At 61.8% G+C, this 16,843-nt stretch overlaps 1 protein-coding gene across 1 annotated transcript; it reads right to left on the bottom strand.

Moving 5' to 3' along the window:
• Positions 1 to 387: 387 nt before the first annotated feature.
• NID2 (nidogen 2) lies at positions 388 to 13,366 on the bottom strand. Its single transcript, XM_086613640.1, has 21 exons — positions 13,178 to 13,366; positions 12,218 to 12,526; positions 9,257 to 9,489; positions 8,568 to 8,998; positions 7,854 to 8,003; positions 7,531 to 7,776; positions 7,061 to 7,261; positions 6,675 to 6,893; positions 6,180 to 6,323; positions 5,772 to 5,900; positions 5,537 to 5,680; positions 5,315 to 5,434; positions 4,984 to 5,226; positions 4,104 to 4,340; positions 3,703 to 3,924; positions 3,386 to 3,555; positions 2,642 to 2,771; positions 2,286 to 2,457; positions 1,596 to 1,753; positions 1,248 to 1,371; positions 388 to 538 (listed from the first exon to the last, which is right to left on the bottom strand). Exons 1-21 carry the CDS (start codon positions 13,364 to 13,366, stop codon positions 388 to 390), a joined length of 4,122 nt encoding a protein of 1,373 aa, XP_086469766.1.
• Positions 13,367 to 16,843: the final 3,477 nt, after the last annotated feature.

The following is a 16,843-nucleotide window of genomic DNA, read 5'->3' as shown; positions in this document are numbered from 1 at the left end:
ATTCTTCTTCCAATAAAATAAAACATTTTAATAAGAAAGCTACACTTTAAATTTGCTTGCATAAGCAAGAGTTAAGAGTAACGGCCTAAGATTCACAGGACCATTCTTTTTTTTGTAATATATCAATGTTTTTTCACTTTTTTTAAAAAAAATACAGTAGTAAAGACTTGAGGTATAACTTCAAAAAATACTTGCTAATCTTTTGCAGGGAAGTAGGTCACTGTTGGCTTTGGTTAAGGGGTTTCCCCTGTAGTTGTGTGCAGTGACAGTTTTCTGGGTCTGAAGTTCTTCTGGGTGCAAAGAGAGTTGTTTCTCGAAATAGCAGTTACTATTTCCTCGCTGCAGAAAGAAGGGAGTCTCCTGAGTGTGACAAGCACACGGCAGCCATCAGACAATCAGGAGGGGGTAGACATTTTGGGGTTTACCTCCAGGGCAGTAGGGATAAACTGCAGTTATTCCATAGAGATGTGATCGCTGCTCTGGAAGATACTCATCGATAAAGGAGCCGGTTTCTTTATTGATGGCTATCACACCGTCCCTGGTGATAAAAGGGAGAGAAGTGCTTTACTCAGCTACGAAACTCGTTTTGCACCCCCAACTACACGTATTTAAGAGAGACAGCTAAAAAGTTTAGGCTGAACACCTGCAGAACAAGTGGAAAGAAACCTGCCCGGTACAGTGCACGTCCAGCTCAGTCAGTGCCTTTCTTTCTGGTGATGCAGAGCCACAGAGACAGCCTTCCAAGGAGAGATTGTCTCCCGGAGAGTCTCCTCCAAGGGTGGCAAGAGCTTAAGTGTTTGTTGTACTCTGCTAAGATTCGATGGAAGTTCTGAGAGCTTCCAGCTGGAGTGGGAAGAGAGGCGAGTCCCCGATGCTGAGGGCCTGGGGTGGTGGGGGAGAGGGAACGACCGAGGACAGAATCTTTCCCTTGATTTACTCCAGATTCAGAAACTTGTGCCAAGTTTTATTTAAAAAAACCCCAAAATTTCTATGTATCTATCTATTTCTCTCCCTCCCAGGAAGCTGGGGCTGTGTCTAAACAACTGTGCACTGAGATTTACAAGCGGGTGTTGCTGAACGTGGCACTGTGGGAGACCTAAGAGAGCGCTCCGGTGCGGTGCCAGCGCTCCGGTGAGATGCCAGGCTGGGGACAGCATTTGGTTTTCCCCCTTTGGCTCCAAGCTGCTCCTCAGGACGACTCCCTCCAGCAGTGAGCAGCGGAGTCAAAGGCTCTGCTCTTTCCTTACCGCCGCCAGTCGGTGTGGTAGAAGTGGTTGGCGTAACTAACGACGCTGAAGGGGTAGTTGAGGTTGTTCTGTATGATGCGCCGGCCCGTGCCGTCGGGCAACGTGCACTCCAGGTGCTTCGTTCCTGTTTAAACACCAGCCAGTCAGCAAGCTGCAAAAATAACCTCACCAAACGTGGCCTTTTTGCCAATTTTTGAAGCAGCTGTAGAAGCGGCTTGTGCTGTGAGTCCCCCAGCACACCACGTCCTTGGGGGCAGGACAGCGGAAGGGGCAGAGAGGATGGGATGTAGATGGATATAGCTGGTTTTCCCCTCATCTTGGCATCTGCTCTGTCCTTGGTGAACTCACCTGCGTCTGCCCAACAGAGCAGCTTGGAGAAGGGGTCAAACGTCAGGCCGTTGGGCAAGCCGATGTCCGTGTTCACCAGGACCCTCCTGTTGGCTCCGTTGACGGTGGAAGTTTCGATTTTCGGCGCTTCGCGGTTCCAGTCCGTCCAGTAAAGGTTGCTTGGGAAACAATTATGATACAATGAGCAAATGGGACACACAGCAGTGAGGAGTGGCGGGAGATTATTGGCTTTCTCTTCACTACTGGCTCTTGTCAGGAGAGAGGCCTGGTTTCCTTCTCAAGGGTGCCTGAAATAAATCTTCATTTGATTTGAAAAAAATCTCTAAAAGAAACCGGGAATGATGTCAAACATGTTTACGACCCAAACTGCAGCTCCTAGACGAGGGCGAGTCTTAGGAGTAGCACATTTTGTATCACAACAGCACCCCGGAGGCACAGCGAGTGTTTTCCACCGCCAGGCGTGTTTCAAAGCTTTTAAAAATAACGCACATCCCGACACTGAAACCGCAGGTTTAGCCAAATCCTGAATTATTAAATAAAAGAGGCGGTGGAGAACAGAGCCAATCCCTCCTACGGCATGTGCGACGTAGGAGAGCTGCTCCCAGGGTCAGGATGGTGCTCTGGCACCACCACCTGTGCCCAACTCACACAGCCCTGCGTGCAAATCCCTCCGGGAACGCGGCTGCTCACCCTCGGACGGGGTCCACCGCGATGGCGCGGGGGTTGACGAGCTCCGTGTCGAAGAGCACCTGCCGCTCGGAGCCGTCCAGCCGGGCTCGCTCGATCTTATCCAGGCCACTGTCGGTCCAGAACATGGCTCTGCGCAGGTGGTCCACCGCCAGCCCCTCGGGGCTGATGAGCCCTGCCGGAGGGACAGATGTGCTCAGCAGCTGGGGACATGCTGCTCCAGGACCCCGGTGCCTCGACGCAAAGCCCAGGGATGGGAGGGTGGATGGAGGACCCCAAAGCAGGACAGCCCTGGGCATGGAGTGGCGTGGACCCGCTGATGTGGCTTTGGGCAGATGTCACTGGTGGTGGGAGCGCACCTGAGTTGATGACGGTCTCTGGCTCAGCGCCTGCCTCCAGACTTGCCCGGCTTATGGTCCGGCCAGCCACATCGGTCCAATAGATTGTCTTCTCCCGGCAGTCGTAGTCGATCCCCACCACGATGGAGCCCTGCCAGGGTTGGAGAGGGACACGGGGTGAAATCCTGCCCACGGCCAGGAGGCTCACTGAGCATCCTGATCCCACCAGCCGGCACTGGGAGCTGCCTGGGGCACTCCGCAAGATGCAGCAATGGAGAATGACGCTCAAATCCCTTTTCCCTGGCAAAACCCAACACCAACGGGCTCCTACTGCACAACCCCAGCTGAATCCTGCAGCACAGGCTTTTCAGGCCAGCTGTCACCGGCACACACCCACGTCCAGATGGGTTTGAAACCCTTCGGCTCAAGGAGAGACTTCTCCAGCAGTGAAGCCAGCCCGAGGAATGACCTTCAGGATGGAGAAAGGGAATACTTGGCATGGTGTTTGAGTTCCCCGGGGTGCAGGCAGGGTCGTGGCCCAGCTTTTGGCGTTCCTCTCCCTCGGTCTGGCCTGGCTGGAGATGCACATGGCCACGCTCCAAGAGGAGTCCGAGGAAGGCAAAAAGCAAGTCTGCACAAGCCAACATCAACTTTCAAGAGATGCCCCCCCCCTCAAACCATCCTAGCTCAGACAAAGAGTGGACCAGGGAGCATCGACCTGTCCCTAATTCCTGCACCCCGAGCCCGGCGCTGGCGATACCGTACATGCAGGGAGAGCAGGGTTTTCGCCGCCTCCTTCTGCAGCCGCGTGCCGTTGAGCGGGAGGTAACCGATCTGCTGTCCCTGAGCGTAGAGCAGGAAGGTCCCCGTGGCCGGCGGGGACACGTCGGGCCGGGGCGAGGGCCGGACGCTGGGCGGTGCGACGCTGGGGAGACCTGGCACATAAACGGGGTGGGGGACAGGGAGAGAGGTGGCTCGGGGAGCATCGGCACCTCGGCTCCGCACCCGAGCGGGATGCAGCACCAGGCACCCGTGCTGTGCTAGGTGATGGGGGGGTCACGCTTGGGGTGCTGAGCTCTTACACGGCGGGGTGGTGCCAGGCTCCGAGCGCGTGCCCTGGATCTCCCTGCCGCTCTGGTCCACGCACCAGCAGTACCCGCTGTCCCCGTGGCACTGCAACGGGGTGAAGTCCCCCCCGGCGTCGCACTGTGGCACGTACTGGTCGTGGCGGGGGCTGCCGCCGTAGTGCTCCAGCAGGCTCTGCCGCCAGCGCTCGCACATGCTGCGGGGCCGCTCCGTGGGCGCTGGCACGGGGAGGGTGACAGTCACCCCTCTGGCACGGACCCCACGTGCAAGGTTGGGGGGACTCAGGGCTTTGCCAGAGCCCTGCGTCCCCTCTCCTTGCTGGGTGCCCCTCCGTGCTAAGGGTGCTGGGGTGCTGCAGGGAGGGGATGGCAGCCCCTGGACCCCCCCGGGCACTGACCTGGGCTCCCACAGCGTGGCGGTGTGCTGCCCGGCACCGTCCGCGTGCCGGCGATCTCCTGCCCCGTGGCGTCCACACACCAGCAGTACCCGGTGCTGCCATGGCACTGCAGAGGCCGGTACTGACCCTCCTCGTCACACTGGGGCACGTGCCCGTCACCCACGGGCGAGGGTCCCGGTGGCACCTCCCGCGGGTACAGCCGCTCGTGTTGGCAGGGGGTCAGCTGCTGGACGGATTCTGCTGGCAGCAAACGCCCCCGCCCCAGGCTCAGGGGGTGCCACGCAGCTCCCCTGGACCCACCTGGCACCTGAGTTTGGCCCTGCTTCACCCAGGGCTGTGGGTGCTGGGCGATGCTCTGCTGGCACCACTCAGCTTCCCCCTCCAACACCCCACGGCTGTCCCCTCCATCGCAAGATGACCCAGGAGGTGCCCCAATGGCCACTGGCACTATAAGCCCATGGACCAGGGTCCTCTAAAGATCCAGGACCCGCCCCCGCCAAGGTGCCCAACCACCCACTTGGCAGCACCCTGCACCCAGGCTGTCGCAGTGAAGCCTTCAGCTGGGCAGTTGGGCAGAGGGTCCCCTCTGCCCACCACAGCCCCCATGTCCCCACTCTGCTGGTGGCCAGGGCCAAAGTGCTGCAGCCATGTGGGATGGGCAGGAACAGACAGGGCTCTGCCTGCTCCAGCACCCTCATCACCCTCTGCCACCCCGCACAACTGATGCAGCCAGCCAGGGCACCTCCAGTGCTGCGGCGCTGGGAGATGCTTTGCCCCAACAGCCAGGTGCCCGCCGATCCCATTGGGATGCCAATGGGGAGACGCCAAAGGACCCAACCGTGTCCCCGCATCCCCTCGAGCGCTGCGGGGTGGCACTGACCTGGGCTTCCGCAGCGAGGCGGCGTGCTGCCTGGCGCCGTCCGCGTGCCGGCGATCTCCTGCCCCGCGGCGTCCACGCACCAGCAGTACCCAGTGCTGCTGTGGCACTGCAGGGGCCGGTACCGACCCTCCTCATCACACTGGGGCACATGCCCATCATCCACGGGCGAGGGTCCTGGTGGCACCTCCCGTGGGTAGAGCTGCTCATGCTGGCAGGGGGTCAGCCGCTGCGTGCTCCCTTCTGCTGCCAGGAGAACCGAAAAACCGGCAGCGTGAGGACAAGGGAAGCCGCTCCGAGCAGTGCCGGCACTGGGGCAAGGCGGGCACCTTACCGTGTGTGCACTGGAAGCCATCGCCCTCGTAGCCGGGCTGGCACTGGCAGGAGAAGGAGCCCAGCGTGTTGTAGCAGGTGGCAGCCGGGTGACACGGGTTTTCGGCGCACTCATCCACATCTGCACACGGGGAGGACAGGGATCAAGCCGGGCAGGGCACCCTGATGGCTGTGTGGTGCCACCCCAGCAGCCACCCCGCGATCCCACCCGTGCCCCCCGTACCAGAGCAGTCGATGCCGTCGCCGGTGTAGCCGGGCAGGCACTCGCAGGCAGGGTGGCCACCAGCACGGGGCAGGCAGCGTGCCCGGTCCGCGGGCGCGCAGGGGTGGCTGCCGTCCTCGCAGGGGTCGCTCGCCGGCGCCAGCGCTGCGGGGACAGGGGGGTGAGTGGGTGGCCGGGGCAAGCCCCGTGGGGTACAGGGGTGTGGGGGACCCCGAACCGCGGGGCTGGCACTTACGCACACACGCCTGCCCATCCTCCGCTGGCTGGTACCCGCTGCGGCACTCACACCGGTAGCTGCCCGGCTCGTTCAGGCAGATGGTGAAGGGGCCGCACTGACTCAGGCCCTCTGCACACTCGTCCACTTCTAGAGGAATGGGGAGACACCGGACACCCCCATTTTCGGGGTCTGTTTGCTCCTGGCCTGGGAGGGGATGTCCTGCCCCAGGCTGCCCGTCCCACATCTGTCACGTCCTCCGACCCCGCAACGCTCCTGGAGCCCCTTTCCGGTGCCCCAAGCCCCCTGCCTCAGTTTCCCCCCATGATTCACTCCTGTCCTTGGTGCAGCTCTGAGAGCACCTGCACCCGTGGTGCATGTCCCAGCACCCCAAACACCAGCTGCCCCCCACCCGCAGCCCCTGCTCACCTTGGCAGCCCCGTCCGTCTCTGCGGTACCCGGCCGTGCACTCGCACGTGTACTCCATCCCTGCGCCGGGCTGGCAGCGCGCCGTCGCCTCGCACGTGTGCGTGCTGTCATGGCACGGGTGCACCAGCGGATTCTCGGCATCGTCTGTGGGCACCAGGGTGTGTTAATGGAGGGCAGGGGGGGAAGGCCTGGGAGAAATGGGGCACAGGGAACAACCATTCCCTCTTATATCTGACATAGGCAACCCCACTGCACGGCAGCACCCTCGTCCCATGCAGGGACCCACGGCTGTGCCACCCAGTGCCCCCCGCCATGCCAAGAACACTTCAACCCAAGCTGCTAGGAAAAAAAAAAAAACCCACAACGCTCTCTTCTGGCTATTTTGGGGCCAAGCAAGCACACTGCAGCTTTGGGAGCAGGCAGGAGACAGCAGCATCCCCCCGGTGGGGACTGGCATCCCGGGATGGACACCCTGGGGTGGGCACGGGAGCTCACCTGGTGCTGAGCCAATGCGGGCGGCGAGGGCATAGCGCAGGACGTGCTCCTGGCCGTCGTAGAGGGCGAAGGCGCGTGGCACACTCAGCTGCTGGCGGGTGGGCAGGTGGGCATGCGGGCAGGCGGCAAAGGTGATGTTCTGGAGCAGGCGGTAGGACAGGGTCTGGTTGGCAGTGCCCGCGGCCACGACGTATTCCCGCTGGGCAGAGGACGTCACAGCTGCGGGACAGCAAGAAAAACAAAAAAAAAACATCCAGGATGGGGGAGAAGCGACTTTGGCATCAACACTTCAATGTCGGGAAGGGCGGTGGGGTGGTTTTGGGTTGCTCTGAGCGGGGCACACGGGGATGGCATGTGAGAAAGCAAACTCCAGCACGGTCTCCTACCTGAGCTGGAGTAGTGGTAGAGCTCCTTGTAGGGAGCGATGTGGACGGTGACGTTCTCCGGGAGAAACGGCACCTGGCCCTGGATGTGGGTCTTAAGGCTTAAGTAGTTGTCCGGTCCCAGGCCCTCGGCCGTCTGAGTGACGTGGACCGTCTGCTCCCCGGGGTAGAAGGTCACCTCCAGGCTCTGGGTGAATTCAGCACCTGCGCAGGAAACGGGAACAGGCAGCATTAGGTTGTGGGATTTCTAGGGATGTGTCCCCAAAGCGCCCTTCCATCTGCACACCCGGAGGGCTCGCAGCAGGGAGGTGGCAGCGGCTGAACCTGGGCAGGCAAGCGGAGGACCCCGACCCGCACCCCTCATCACCGGCCCCGAGCCACACGTCACCCCGCAGCTGAGCTGGGCCACCCCACCAGGAGCCGCGTCCCTCGCAGCAACGGGTCCAGGCGGTACATCCCGCATCCCCGCTCACCGGTGATGCTGAAGCCATTCTCGGAGCCGGGCTCCTCCAGGGCGAAGAGCCAGGCGAAGAGCCCGCCGACGGGCAGGAGGGGCAGGAGGGCGCGGGCAGCGGGCTGGGGTACCCCGCTGATGGCCACGTAGGCTCGGCCGTCGCTGCCCACGATGTAGGCGTGCAGGTCGACGTCCTGGAAGCGGACGGACGCCCGTCCCACCGTCAGGCTCCCGCTCACCTTCCCGTTGAGGCGATGCACGGCCCCTGGGTGGGGAGACGGGGACCCCTGGCAGCGACTGCCCAGGCACGAGGTGCCCGTCCCCGCCGCCCACCCCACGTACCTTCGGGCAGGCACTGCCGCCCGTTGCCGTAGTAGTTGGCCCGGCAGTGGCAGCAGAAGCCGGTGGCGTAGTCGGTGCAGAAGGAGTGCGGGGAGCAGCGCCCGTGGTGCTGGGCGCACGTCTCCTTGCCGGCCGCGCTGTAGGTGAATACTGGGGCCAAGGGGAGAGGGTTGGGGACACGGTGACAAATCCACCCTTTGTTGGAAGGAGGGATTGGCATCCTGCCCCCCCCAATCCTAAAAACACCCTTAGGAGCCGGGACAGCTGGCAGTGGTGGTTCCCACGAAAGCTGCCTGAGATGGACGTGGGAGGCTGAGGGTTCCAAACCTGTTGCCTCATTTCAGGCAGATCTGACAGAGGATCACGTTCCTGTGTATTTTTGGGACGCAGCCTGCTGGGGCCGGGGCTCTGCTGCCCTGGGCACGTGCCACAGCAGTTCCCCAGCCTGTCCCCCGAGTCCCCCTCCTTTGCAACATGGGGCAGAGCAAACCCGGCAGGCAGGGACGTATGGCTCTGGCAGCCCCTTGGCACCAGGGTTTGGCTGGGAGAAGGAGCTGGAAAAGCAGCGGCTTCGCAGGAGCGATGCCAGCCCACATTAGCTCCAGCCCCGGCTGCTTGGGAAGAGATGAGCTTGCAACGAAGTGACCTTTTTTTGGGCAGCCACCCGCCACGAAACGTCCCTGTCTGCTCACCGGAGGGGCTGCAGCCACTCACCATCCGGGTTAAAATGCACGTCTTCCTCCACGCCGACACCGTGATGCCCGGAGCTGTAGGAAGAGGGGTTGGCAGCGTAGCTCTGCCAGCTGCCACCGTCCCCATCGGGGTGCCGCTGGCGGCTCCGGTCCTGTGCTGGGGACGCGGGCAGCCCCTCGGGGCCGACACCCAGCAGCGCAGGGGCACGGGGTGCGTGGTCAGGATGAGGTGACGTGGCCTTCGAGCCGTGCTGCGCCGGCAGCTCCGTGGATGCGTGGTCGGCGTGGCGGTAGAGCACGTGGGCATAGTCGGCGGCACCGGCGGCACGATGCTCGGGGCTGTGTGGTACGCCAGGATCGGCTCCCCCGCCACCCCCCGGCTCCACGTGCTCCAGGGGGGCAGCACTGCCCACATGGAAGACCCACACGCCAGGTACCCCTGCGTTGCTCTCCCTGCAGGACACACGCACATCCATCACAGACAAACTGGGAAACCCACCCCAAAGGTACCAGTCCCTCCCGGAACCTCAAACACAGACCCACAAATCCCAAAAAGCTTCTGTGCACGTAAGGTTGAGCCCCCCCCGATGCAGCCCATCACCCCCTCCTTGCTCCCCTCCTTCTTCCAGCCTTTAAAAGGCTCCAGGGACTGGGAGAAGGTGGCCCCAGTCCCCCTGCCCGCCCAGCATGCCCGCCCCCAGCCCCACGCACCGCTCCAGGTGCCGCAGCGCCTGCTCGCTGCTGGCCAGGCTGTGGAAGAGCCCATCCCTCTTCGGGTCATCGCCATCCCCCCAGCTGAAGCCCACCCTGGCCGGCAGCTCCAGCTGGACGTTGTAGGACTCCTTGGGCCGCGTCCCCAAGAACTGGAGGCCGCCGTCGGGGTAGAGGAAGATGGCATAGGTGTCCTCGTCATCGTAGGCTATGACCGCCTGGAAGGTGTTGAGCTGCCGAGGGGAGAGCGGGACAGATGGGCATCATGGGTGGGCAGGACCCCAGCGGAGGGCTGAGACAGGGAAGGGGACCAGGGACACAATGGTTGCCTCCCCACGCACCCCACGGTGGATGTAAGCACCCCAAATGAGCTCTCCACCAGCCTGCAGACATCTCTGGGAAGAGCAGGAGCAGGGGCCGCTTGTGCATGGCCAAACCCCAGCGCAACGTGCTGCAAAGATGCTCAGCATCCTCCGTGGGTGCCCACGACACCGCCAGGTCACCCCCTCTCAGCTGCATCGGTACAGGGGCATCCCTTGGCGCTGCCATGCAGGGAGGTGCCAGCCCTGGACCGTGCATCATCAGCACCAGAGGAAAACCTGCAGTCCCTGCTTCCCCCTGAGAGCAATTTTAGCTTGGTTTCCTCAGGAAAAAACACGCACGTGCTGCCGGGAGCCGTCCCCACGCCCGTACGTCCCGCTATGGGTGTGCTGGCTGCCTGCTGTGCCAGCCCTGTGAGCCTTGGGGCCGTGCCAGCCCTCAGTGAGGCTGCGCTGTCGAGTGGGACCGCAGCAAAAACCCACGAACAGGCCAGCTGCAGAGTCAGCACAAGCTTTACGAGCCAGCGGAGAATCCACACGCACACACGTATCACCGTGAATGCAGAGAAAGCAACGCTTGTGCCAACTTTCCCCCCTGCACAGGTCCTACCATCCAAAAAAATAAATATAAACATGCAGCAGCAGCAAGAAAGGAATGGCACCCAAGCGAAGGAAAAATTATCACATTCCCAGTTTCACCCCCGGAGCAGTGGGCAGGAGAGGTGGGGGATCCCTCCGTGCCAACCCCCCAGCCCTGCCTGTCCCCAGTTTTGGGGTGAAAGGCCCTCAGGGCATGGCAGGGCTTCCCAGCAGGATATAAAGAGCCTTGTTGTGCGCGTGGCACACTCGGGCATTCAGAGACCCCGTGCGAAGGCGGCCAAAAAATCGGGGGGGGGGGGGAGAATAACCCCCTCGCCGCGGGGTCGGATTCCTCCCCCCACGCAGCCGAATTGCAGTGGCAGCTGCAGGACTCCTTGTGCCTGGGGGTGGGCGGCGAGTGGGTGACCCCCATGTGCGGGACGCAGGGCACAGAGCGAGGGGGGGGGGGGTCAGCGCCCAGTTCGTGCCCGGCTGCTCCCAGTAAAGAGCTGCAAAGGGCAAATTCCAGCCCAAAGGGCAATTTTTCGCTCCCGCAGAAGCGAGGTTAGCTCTTGTCCCACCCCACAGCCCTGGAAAGTGTCACTGCAGGGACTCGGAGCGTGTCCCCAAGGAGCTGGAGGGGACAGGGCTCTGCCTCTAACCCCCCCACTTTCACCCCAATTTCTCCTTTCGAGGCTCAGAAAGGATGAGCCGTGATTTTCCGAAAGCGGAGGGTAAAGGCTCCGAAAGGTAAATCCTTGTTCCGAGCAGCGCGAGGGTGGCGTTTCAACCCATGGCATGTTCGGCAAGAAAAAAAAAAGTGGTGTTTGGGGTTTTTTTTCCCAGCAGTTTTGGCTAACGGGAGGAGTTCAGCACAGCTCGGGCACACGCTGCGTTTCGGCACGTCTTGAATGAAACGTTCCCTGAAGCTGCTCGTTTTCCAGCACGGCCAGTTTAAAACCTGCTCCAACTTCTTCGAGAGGAAAAATAAAAACACCAAAAAAAACCCAAAACAGTTGGGGAGAGAAGAGGAGGCCGTGGTTTTGATGGCTGCGAGGTCGCTGCGAGGCCCCTGATGGCATCTCTTCAGCTGCTTTCCCAAGTTTTAAATTAGAGGAAAAAATGCGCGTTGTTGCCTTCCAAACCTCCGTTCCTTCCCCCTGCTTGGCTTCCCTCTCAGCAACCCGCTTCCGAAGGGCCCCGGAGCGGGGGGACGGCCGGCGGGGATGGCTCTCAGTGGCCCAGGGGGACCCAGTGGCTGCTGATGGGCTTTGGGATCAGCCAACGCCGCTGCAGTGGGTGCCCATCACTCATCGCACGACTCTGGGTGCTCATCACGAGAGTCTTCCTCTTCCAGCTCTTCATATTCAGCTCGTTTCAAGAAGCCCATCCTGCTGGCAGAGCGTCACCGTCACCTCCTCGGCACGTCATCAGCCTAACGTGACAGCTCGTGCCCCAGCAGCAGATCCAGGGTTTTCAGGGACAGGCAGTGCTGGAGGTCCACCCAATGCAGGAGCCTTATCAGCCCGTGGGTGGAGAGCATAGGTCACCTCCCTGACGCAGTGGACCACCTACAAGCTTGTTTTCCAGACACAAAATCAACCCATGGTGGGAACTGCGAAGACAGTTCCTTGCCAGCAGCATCAGCCGGTGTGCGAGCAGAAGGAAGCATCAGCCCTAAGCCACCGGCAAAAGGTCTGGAGTTCAATGGGTGACCTGGACCATGGCTCCCCCCAGCTTCCCTCAGCCCAACTCTTCCCTGCTAATCCGGAGCCACCGGCACTGTAAAGGTTGCCTGCAAAGCAGGGAAAAGTCTGAGCACCTCCAACCATGGAGTTGAAGGCAACCTCTAAACTTCTGCCCATCAGCAAAGCCAACAGACCCACCAACGCGATAGCTCTGAGCAGAGAAGCTCCACATCACCCCCAACGCTCATCCAAGGCTGGACCCACCATCCAGCTGCCCAGAAAGAAGAGACCGAGCGTTCTGGGTGCAACACAAGGAAGACTCATCCTCCCACAACATGTAGGATGGGCATCCAACCTCGGCCCATCGGCCTCACCTTCTTGGAGGGCTCGGTGTCCTGTGAGAGCTCCTGGTAGGCACCCACATCCTCCCAGGTGGTGATGAACACGTTGGTGGGCATGAAGGAGCCGGCGGTACGGGGGAACCCAGCCTGGACGTAGCCCGCAGCCTGGTCCAGCACATTTGGAGAGTCGTCTTGCCGGTAGTAGATGTTCCCTCTGTCACCGGAGGTGTCGAGGTCGGCCAGGAAGGGAGCGATGACAGGGAAGTCTGTGGGGAAATCGTCATCCACGTACTGGGTCTCCCTGGGGAAATCCTGGGTGGAGATGACCCCGTTGGTCCCCACCTGCAGGGAGAGCGGCGCAGGGTGCTCAGGAGCTGCAGAGGTGCCTCAACCACCGGTTCCCCCGCCATGTCCCCCCCTTCCTGCTGGAGTCAGGCACAGGGCTGAGAGTCCTGAGACCGCGTGGCCTCATCCGGCCAGAGAGAAAACAAAGACCTCGGGCTTCTCCATCCCCCAGAGAGCTGCAGCTCAGGGGCCGTCCCAGCTGCAGCCGCTGCTGGCGAGGGAACAGCTGCAAAGGAGAAAGCCCTCTTGTTCCTCCGCAGCCGGAGACACCGGGCAGGAGACAGCAGGAGCGGGGTGGAGGGGGAAAACGGATGGAGAAAAGACACGTGCGGTGGTGGTGGAGGCAGCCAAGACACGGACGGAAGGGCTGAGGTGGGGAGAAGGGGTGAGGGGAGATGGGCGTCGAGGGGAGTGGCTGGGGAGACGGGAGGTGAGTGAGAGGAGGGACGGAAAGATGGGGAGAAGGGAGGACAGAAGGAGGGAGGGATGGTGGGACAGAGGGATGGAGAGGAGGAGGGTGGGAAGATGGAGAGACGAGGAGGGACGGACAGAAGGGTGGAGGGATGGGAAGATGGAGGGACAGAGGGAGATGATGGAGAGGAAGAGGGGGGCCTGAGGGGAGGAGGGCCGGGGCCAGCCGGGACTCACGTAGAGGCGGCGGGCGGCGCGGCCGTAGAGGCGCAGGGCTCGGCGCAGCGGCACCCCGGGCGAGCTCTCGTCGTCGCCGGGCCGCAGCCGGGCATCGCCGCGGGCCGGGCCGTGCGGCAGCAGCCCCCGGCGGGGCAGGGCTGCCCCCACCGCCAGCACCGCCGCCAGCACCGCCGCCGCCGCCCGCATCCCGCCGCCGCCCCGCGGGACCCTTCCTCCCCTCGACGGTGCCGCCCGGACCCGGCGGGGACAAGCGGAGCCGGGAGCGCGGAGCGGAGCGCAGGAGCGGAGCGGAGCGGAGCGGACCCGACGGGACGGCCCCGACCCCGGCCCGGCGGAGGGAACCGGAGCCGGCGGGGCGGGACGGGGCGCGCCGCTGGCGGGGCGGGTCCAGGCCGCGCCGCTATTGGATCCCCCGACCCCTGCGCTGACCAATCGGCTCTCACCCCAAAATCCACCCCGGGATGAAACCCGCCCCTCCCTCCCCCCCTCGCCCCCCCGGGCTGGGTACCACGGTGGCATCGCGGGGGGGCCGGAGCGTCGGGGCTGCTGCGGGGGGGCAGAGCGGACATCCCCCGCTCCCCTTCGTGCCCCGCCGCTTCCCGGGGCCCCGCACCCACCCCTCCCACCCCCCCTCGCTGCAACGCCCCCGGAGCCGGGCCCGCAGCCAGCCGGGGTTGGGGCGTGGGCGAGAGGCCCCGGCCGCTCCCCACCCGCTCCCCTCGACTCCCGCTCCCTTGAGCCGGGCAGGAACGTGAGCCCTTATCCACAGGGGACCAGGAATGGGGAGGATGGAATGGGAAGGGGGGGTGGGAAGCTGGAACAGCCACCCGGCCAAAAATATGTCATGTGGCTCAACCAGCAAGTGGTCAGCGAGCGGAGCACGGTGGGGTCCCCACGGTGGGGTCCCCACGCACAAACGGCAGCCCAGGCACGGGGTTGCCACTGTTGATCCTTTCTCAGATCCATCTTCTGCCACCTCCATCCAGAGGGGTCTTGGGGGGGGGGGGAAAGGCTTCGAGGATGGGGAGCTCGGGGGGTTCCCTGGCTTTGGGTTGGGGGACCCACAGTGATGGAGGAATGGAGACTTCCAAATCCAGGGAGCTGGGCTCACCGGGTGCTCCTGGAAATCCAGGCTCCATTTTCGGAGAGGGCTTCCCACTTCCCTGGCTCCAGGCCAGCGTTAGTATCACATCTGTCCCAAAATGTATACATGCCTGAGGAATGCCAGATAACAAGGAGAGAAGTGTCAAACCCCATAGGCTGGTGAGAGAAATAAATCAGACACATTTGTGGCATTCCTGGCAGGAATTCTTGCAGGGGAAGCAGCTGGATCCTTTCTGCCCCGTTCCTGTTGCCATGATGAGGATTTGTCCCTGTGAACCCTGTCCCTTCCATCCCGGGCAGCGTGTGAGCTTCCATAGCCTCGACATCCTGGAAAGCAGCTCCCACCCGTGTCGGGTCTGGGGACAAGTTGTCCTGGCGAGCGTGACGGCGGGGGCTGCATCTGGACAGGCTCCAACCTCCCTCAGCTGCAGTTGGCTGGTCAGCTCCTGCCCTTGGAAAGGGGACGCCTCGCCTGGCCACGGAAAACCATTAGGGCTCTGAGCGGGGTTCAGGCCAGCTGGACACAATCCGCAGCCTTCGAGGAGTTCCCTGTGCCAAAAAAAAGTGGTTTTTCTTTAAAGTTTAGACACCCCCAGGGCTCCATGGGGAAATCAGGCACTGGTGAGGGGCTGGCAGCCCCTCACACCCAGTGAGCCCCCAGCTGGGTTGGCCATCCCGTGGGGTACAGTGGCATTTGGTGCCATCTGGGAGGTGGCGATGGGTAGAGGGGGTGGGAAAGGGAAGGGGGATGGGCTATTAGAAATACAAACCCAGCCGGCCCCAGTGGGACAGGAACATTACAGTTACAAAATGTCTTGCAGGGGGGCAATTTTCGGGAGTGGATGATTTGCAAGCTGCTGTCCTGAGGCAACTCATTAAGACACTTAATCTTCTAACATATTTTTTTAAGGACTAAATTGGGTTTTCAAGGGAGGAGCCGCTCACCCCACAAGTTCTCCGTGCTGGATCCAGCCAGCACTGCCCCGTGCCTGGGGAAAAAAAAAGGCTCTGCGGGCCCTGAGGACCCTCTGCCATGTGGAAGGGGCAGCTGCCAGGATTTGTGCACAACCTTTAAGGGGATAAAAAACGCTTTTTACCATCCTCTTGGCAAAACTGGCACCAGTCATTTCAAAACGCAGCAGTTGGGAAGAGCTGGAGTTGTGTCCTGGCACCAGAAGCTGAGTCCTGCTGGTGTGGGCATCCCTGTGGGAGCGGCTGGGAGTCTCACCAGCTGTGAGGATGGGGATTGGGATAGGGGTGGGGATGGGGACAGGGATGAGAATGAGGATGGGGATGGAGACAAGGGTGGAGGTGGGGAGGGGATTGGGATGGGGACAGGAGTGGGTATAGGGAAGGGGACAGGAATAGGAACAGAGATGAGGATGAAGATGGGGATGAGGATGGGGACAGGAATATGGATGGGGACGGGCACAGACTATGCTCGCCCACACCATGTGCCAGGCAAGGAGATGCCCGCAGGGACTGATCCCTGTAATCGCTTCCATGTGCCTCAGCAGAGCCTTTGGCTGGGGTGGGGGGTGTTAGTTTTTCTCATAGCTTGGGCATAAAAACAATCAATAGGCATTTACTCGGTGGTGTTTTGTGCAGAAACAGATGTGCTGGAGTTGGAGGAGGAGGAGGATGCTCTGCGGGACAGGGCTGGGGAGGGATCCAGGCAGACCCAGAAGCCTCCGCCACCAGGGACATTAGCTAAACCTGGAAAACAAGGACAAACCACTTGCTGCCTGGCTAACACCCTCCTGTCCCATGGCTCCTGGGGGGGGATCACAACCCCCTGCCCCGCTGAAGGCTTGCCTTCGCCCTGGGCTCCCAGCGAGGAGGAGGAAGGGCAGGCAAATCCCTGGCGCCATGGCTGTTTCAGGCAGGAAATCCCGACAGCCTCTTCCCCAGGATCGCTGAGCCGCTGCAGTCAGCAGAGATAAGGGAAGCAGCAGGAAATGTGCATCTCTCTCGGGGCGGCCAGGAAAGGAAACTTGATTCCCAGTGATCGGAGTGGGGCTGGGGGCTGCAGCAGAAAGCAAGAGCTCGTAGGATGCACCGGAGCCGTTCGGCGCTTTGGGGTTTCATGCAGGAGCAGGGTGGTGTGGGGCTGGATCGGCCGGCTCGGTCAGCGCGTCCCGTTGCCAGGTGGGTTAGTAGGTCACCGTAATAATGCCCTCGGAGCATTTCTCCTCCTGGTTATCGGAAAGCAGCCCTGCTCGAGGTCGAGCTATTTGGCAGGAAGGGCAACAAATCAGTGCCCTAAACATCCTTCTGGCTCTGGTGGGAACAGGCTCTCGCAGGGCAGGGGCTGCGCACATCTCGGCTCCCTGAATTGGCACGCACAAGTTCTTCGGCCTCATGTCCTAAGAAAAAGAGATGTCTATGGGATTTCCCCTCCATCCTTAATAACTGGGATCTGTTGGCTGATTTCAGCCAAATCTGACAGTGGGATCTCTGAGGGTCTGTGAAACCAGGGAGAAGAATGAGAGACCCTGTTAGCTGTCCCCTTGCCTGAGAAAAGAGAGCACAGCCTCGGCTTTGAGCTCAACCCTCAGG

Source organism: Tauraco erythrolophus, chromosome 6, assembly GCF_009769465.1.
Source record: "Tauraco erythrolophus isolate bTauEry1 chromosome 6, bTauEry1.pri, whole genome shotgun sequence".
Lineage (NCBI taxonomy): Eukaryota > Metazoa > Chordata > Aves > Musophagiformes > Musophagidae > Tauraco > Tauraco erythrolophus.
This window is presented reverse-complemented; position numbering and strand designations above follow the sequence as displayed.

What these genes read in the sequence shown, in the direction of transcription:
- NID2 (XM_086613640.1), bottom strand. Translation starts at nt 13,366, where the DNA reads ATGCGGGCGGCGGCGGCGGTGCTGGCGGCGGTGCTGGCGGTGGGGGCA. An exon ending in GCGCCGCCCGCCGCCTCTAC is followed by an intron (nt 12,527 to 13,177) that starts GTGAGTCCCGGC and finishes CTCTCCCTGCAG; the next exon opens with GTGGGGACCAACGGGGTCAT. An exon ending in AAACCCTGCTCTCCCTGCAT is followed by an intron (nt 2,772 to 3,385) that starts GTACGGTATCGC and finishes CAACCCTGGCAG; the next exon opens with GGCTCCATCGTGGTGGGGAT.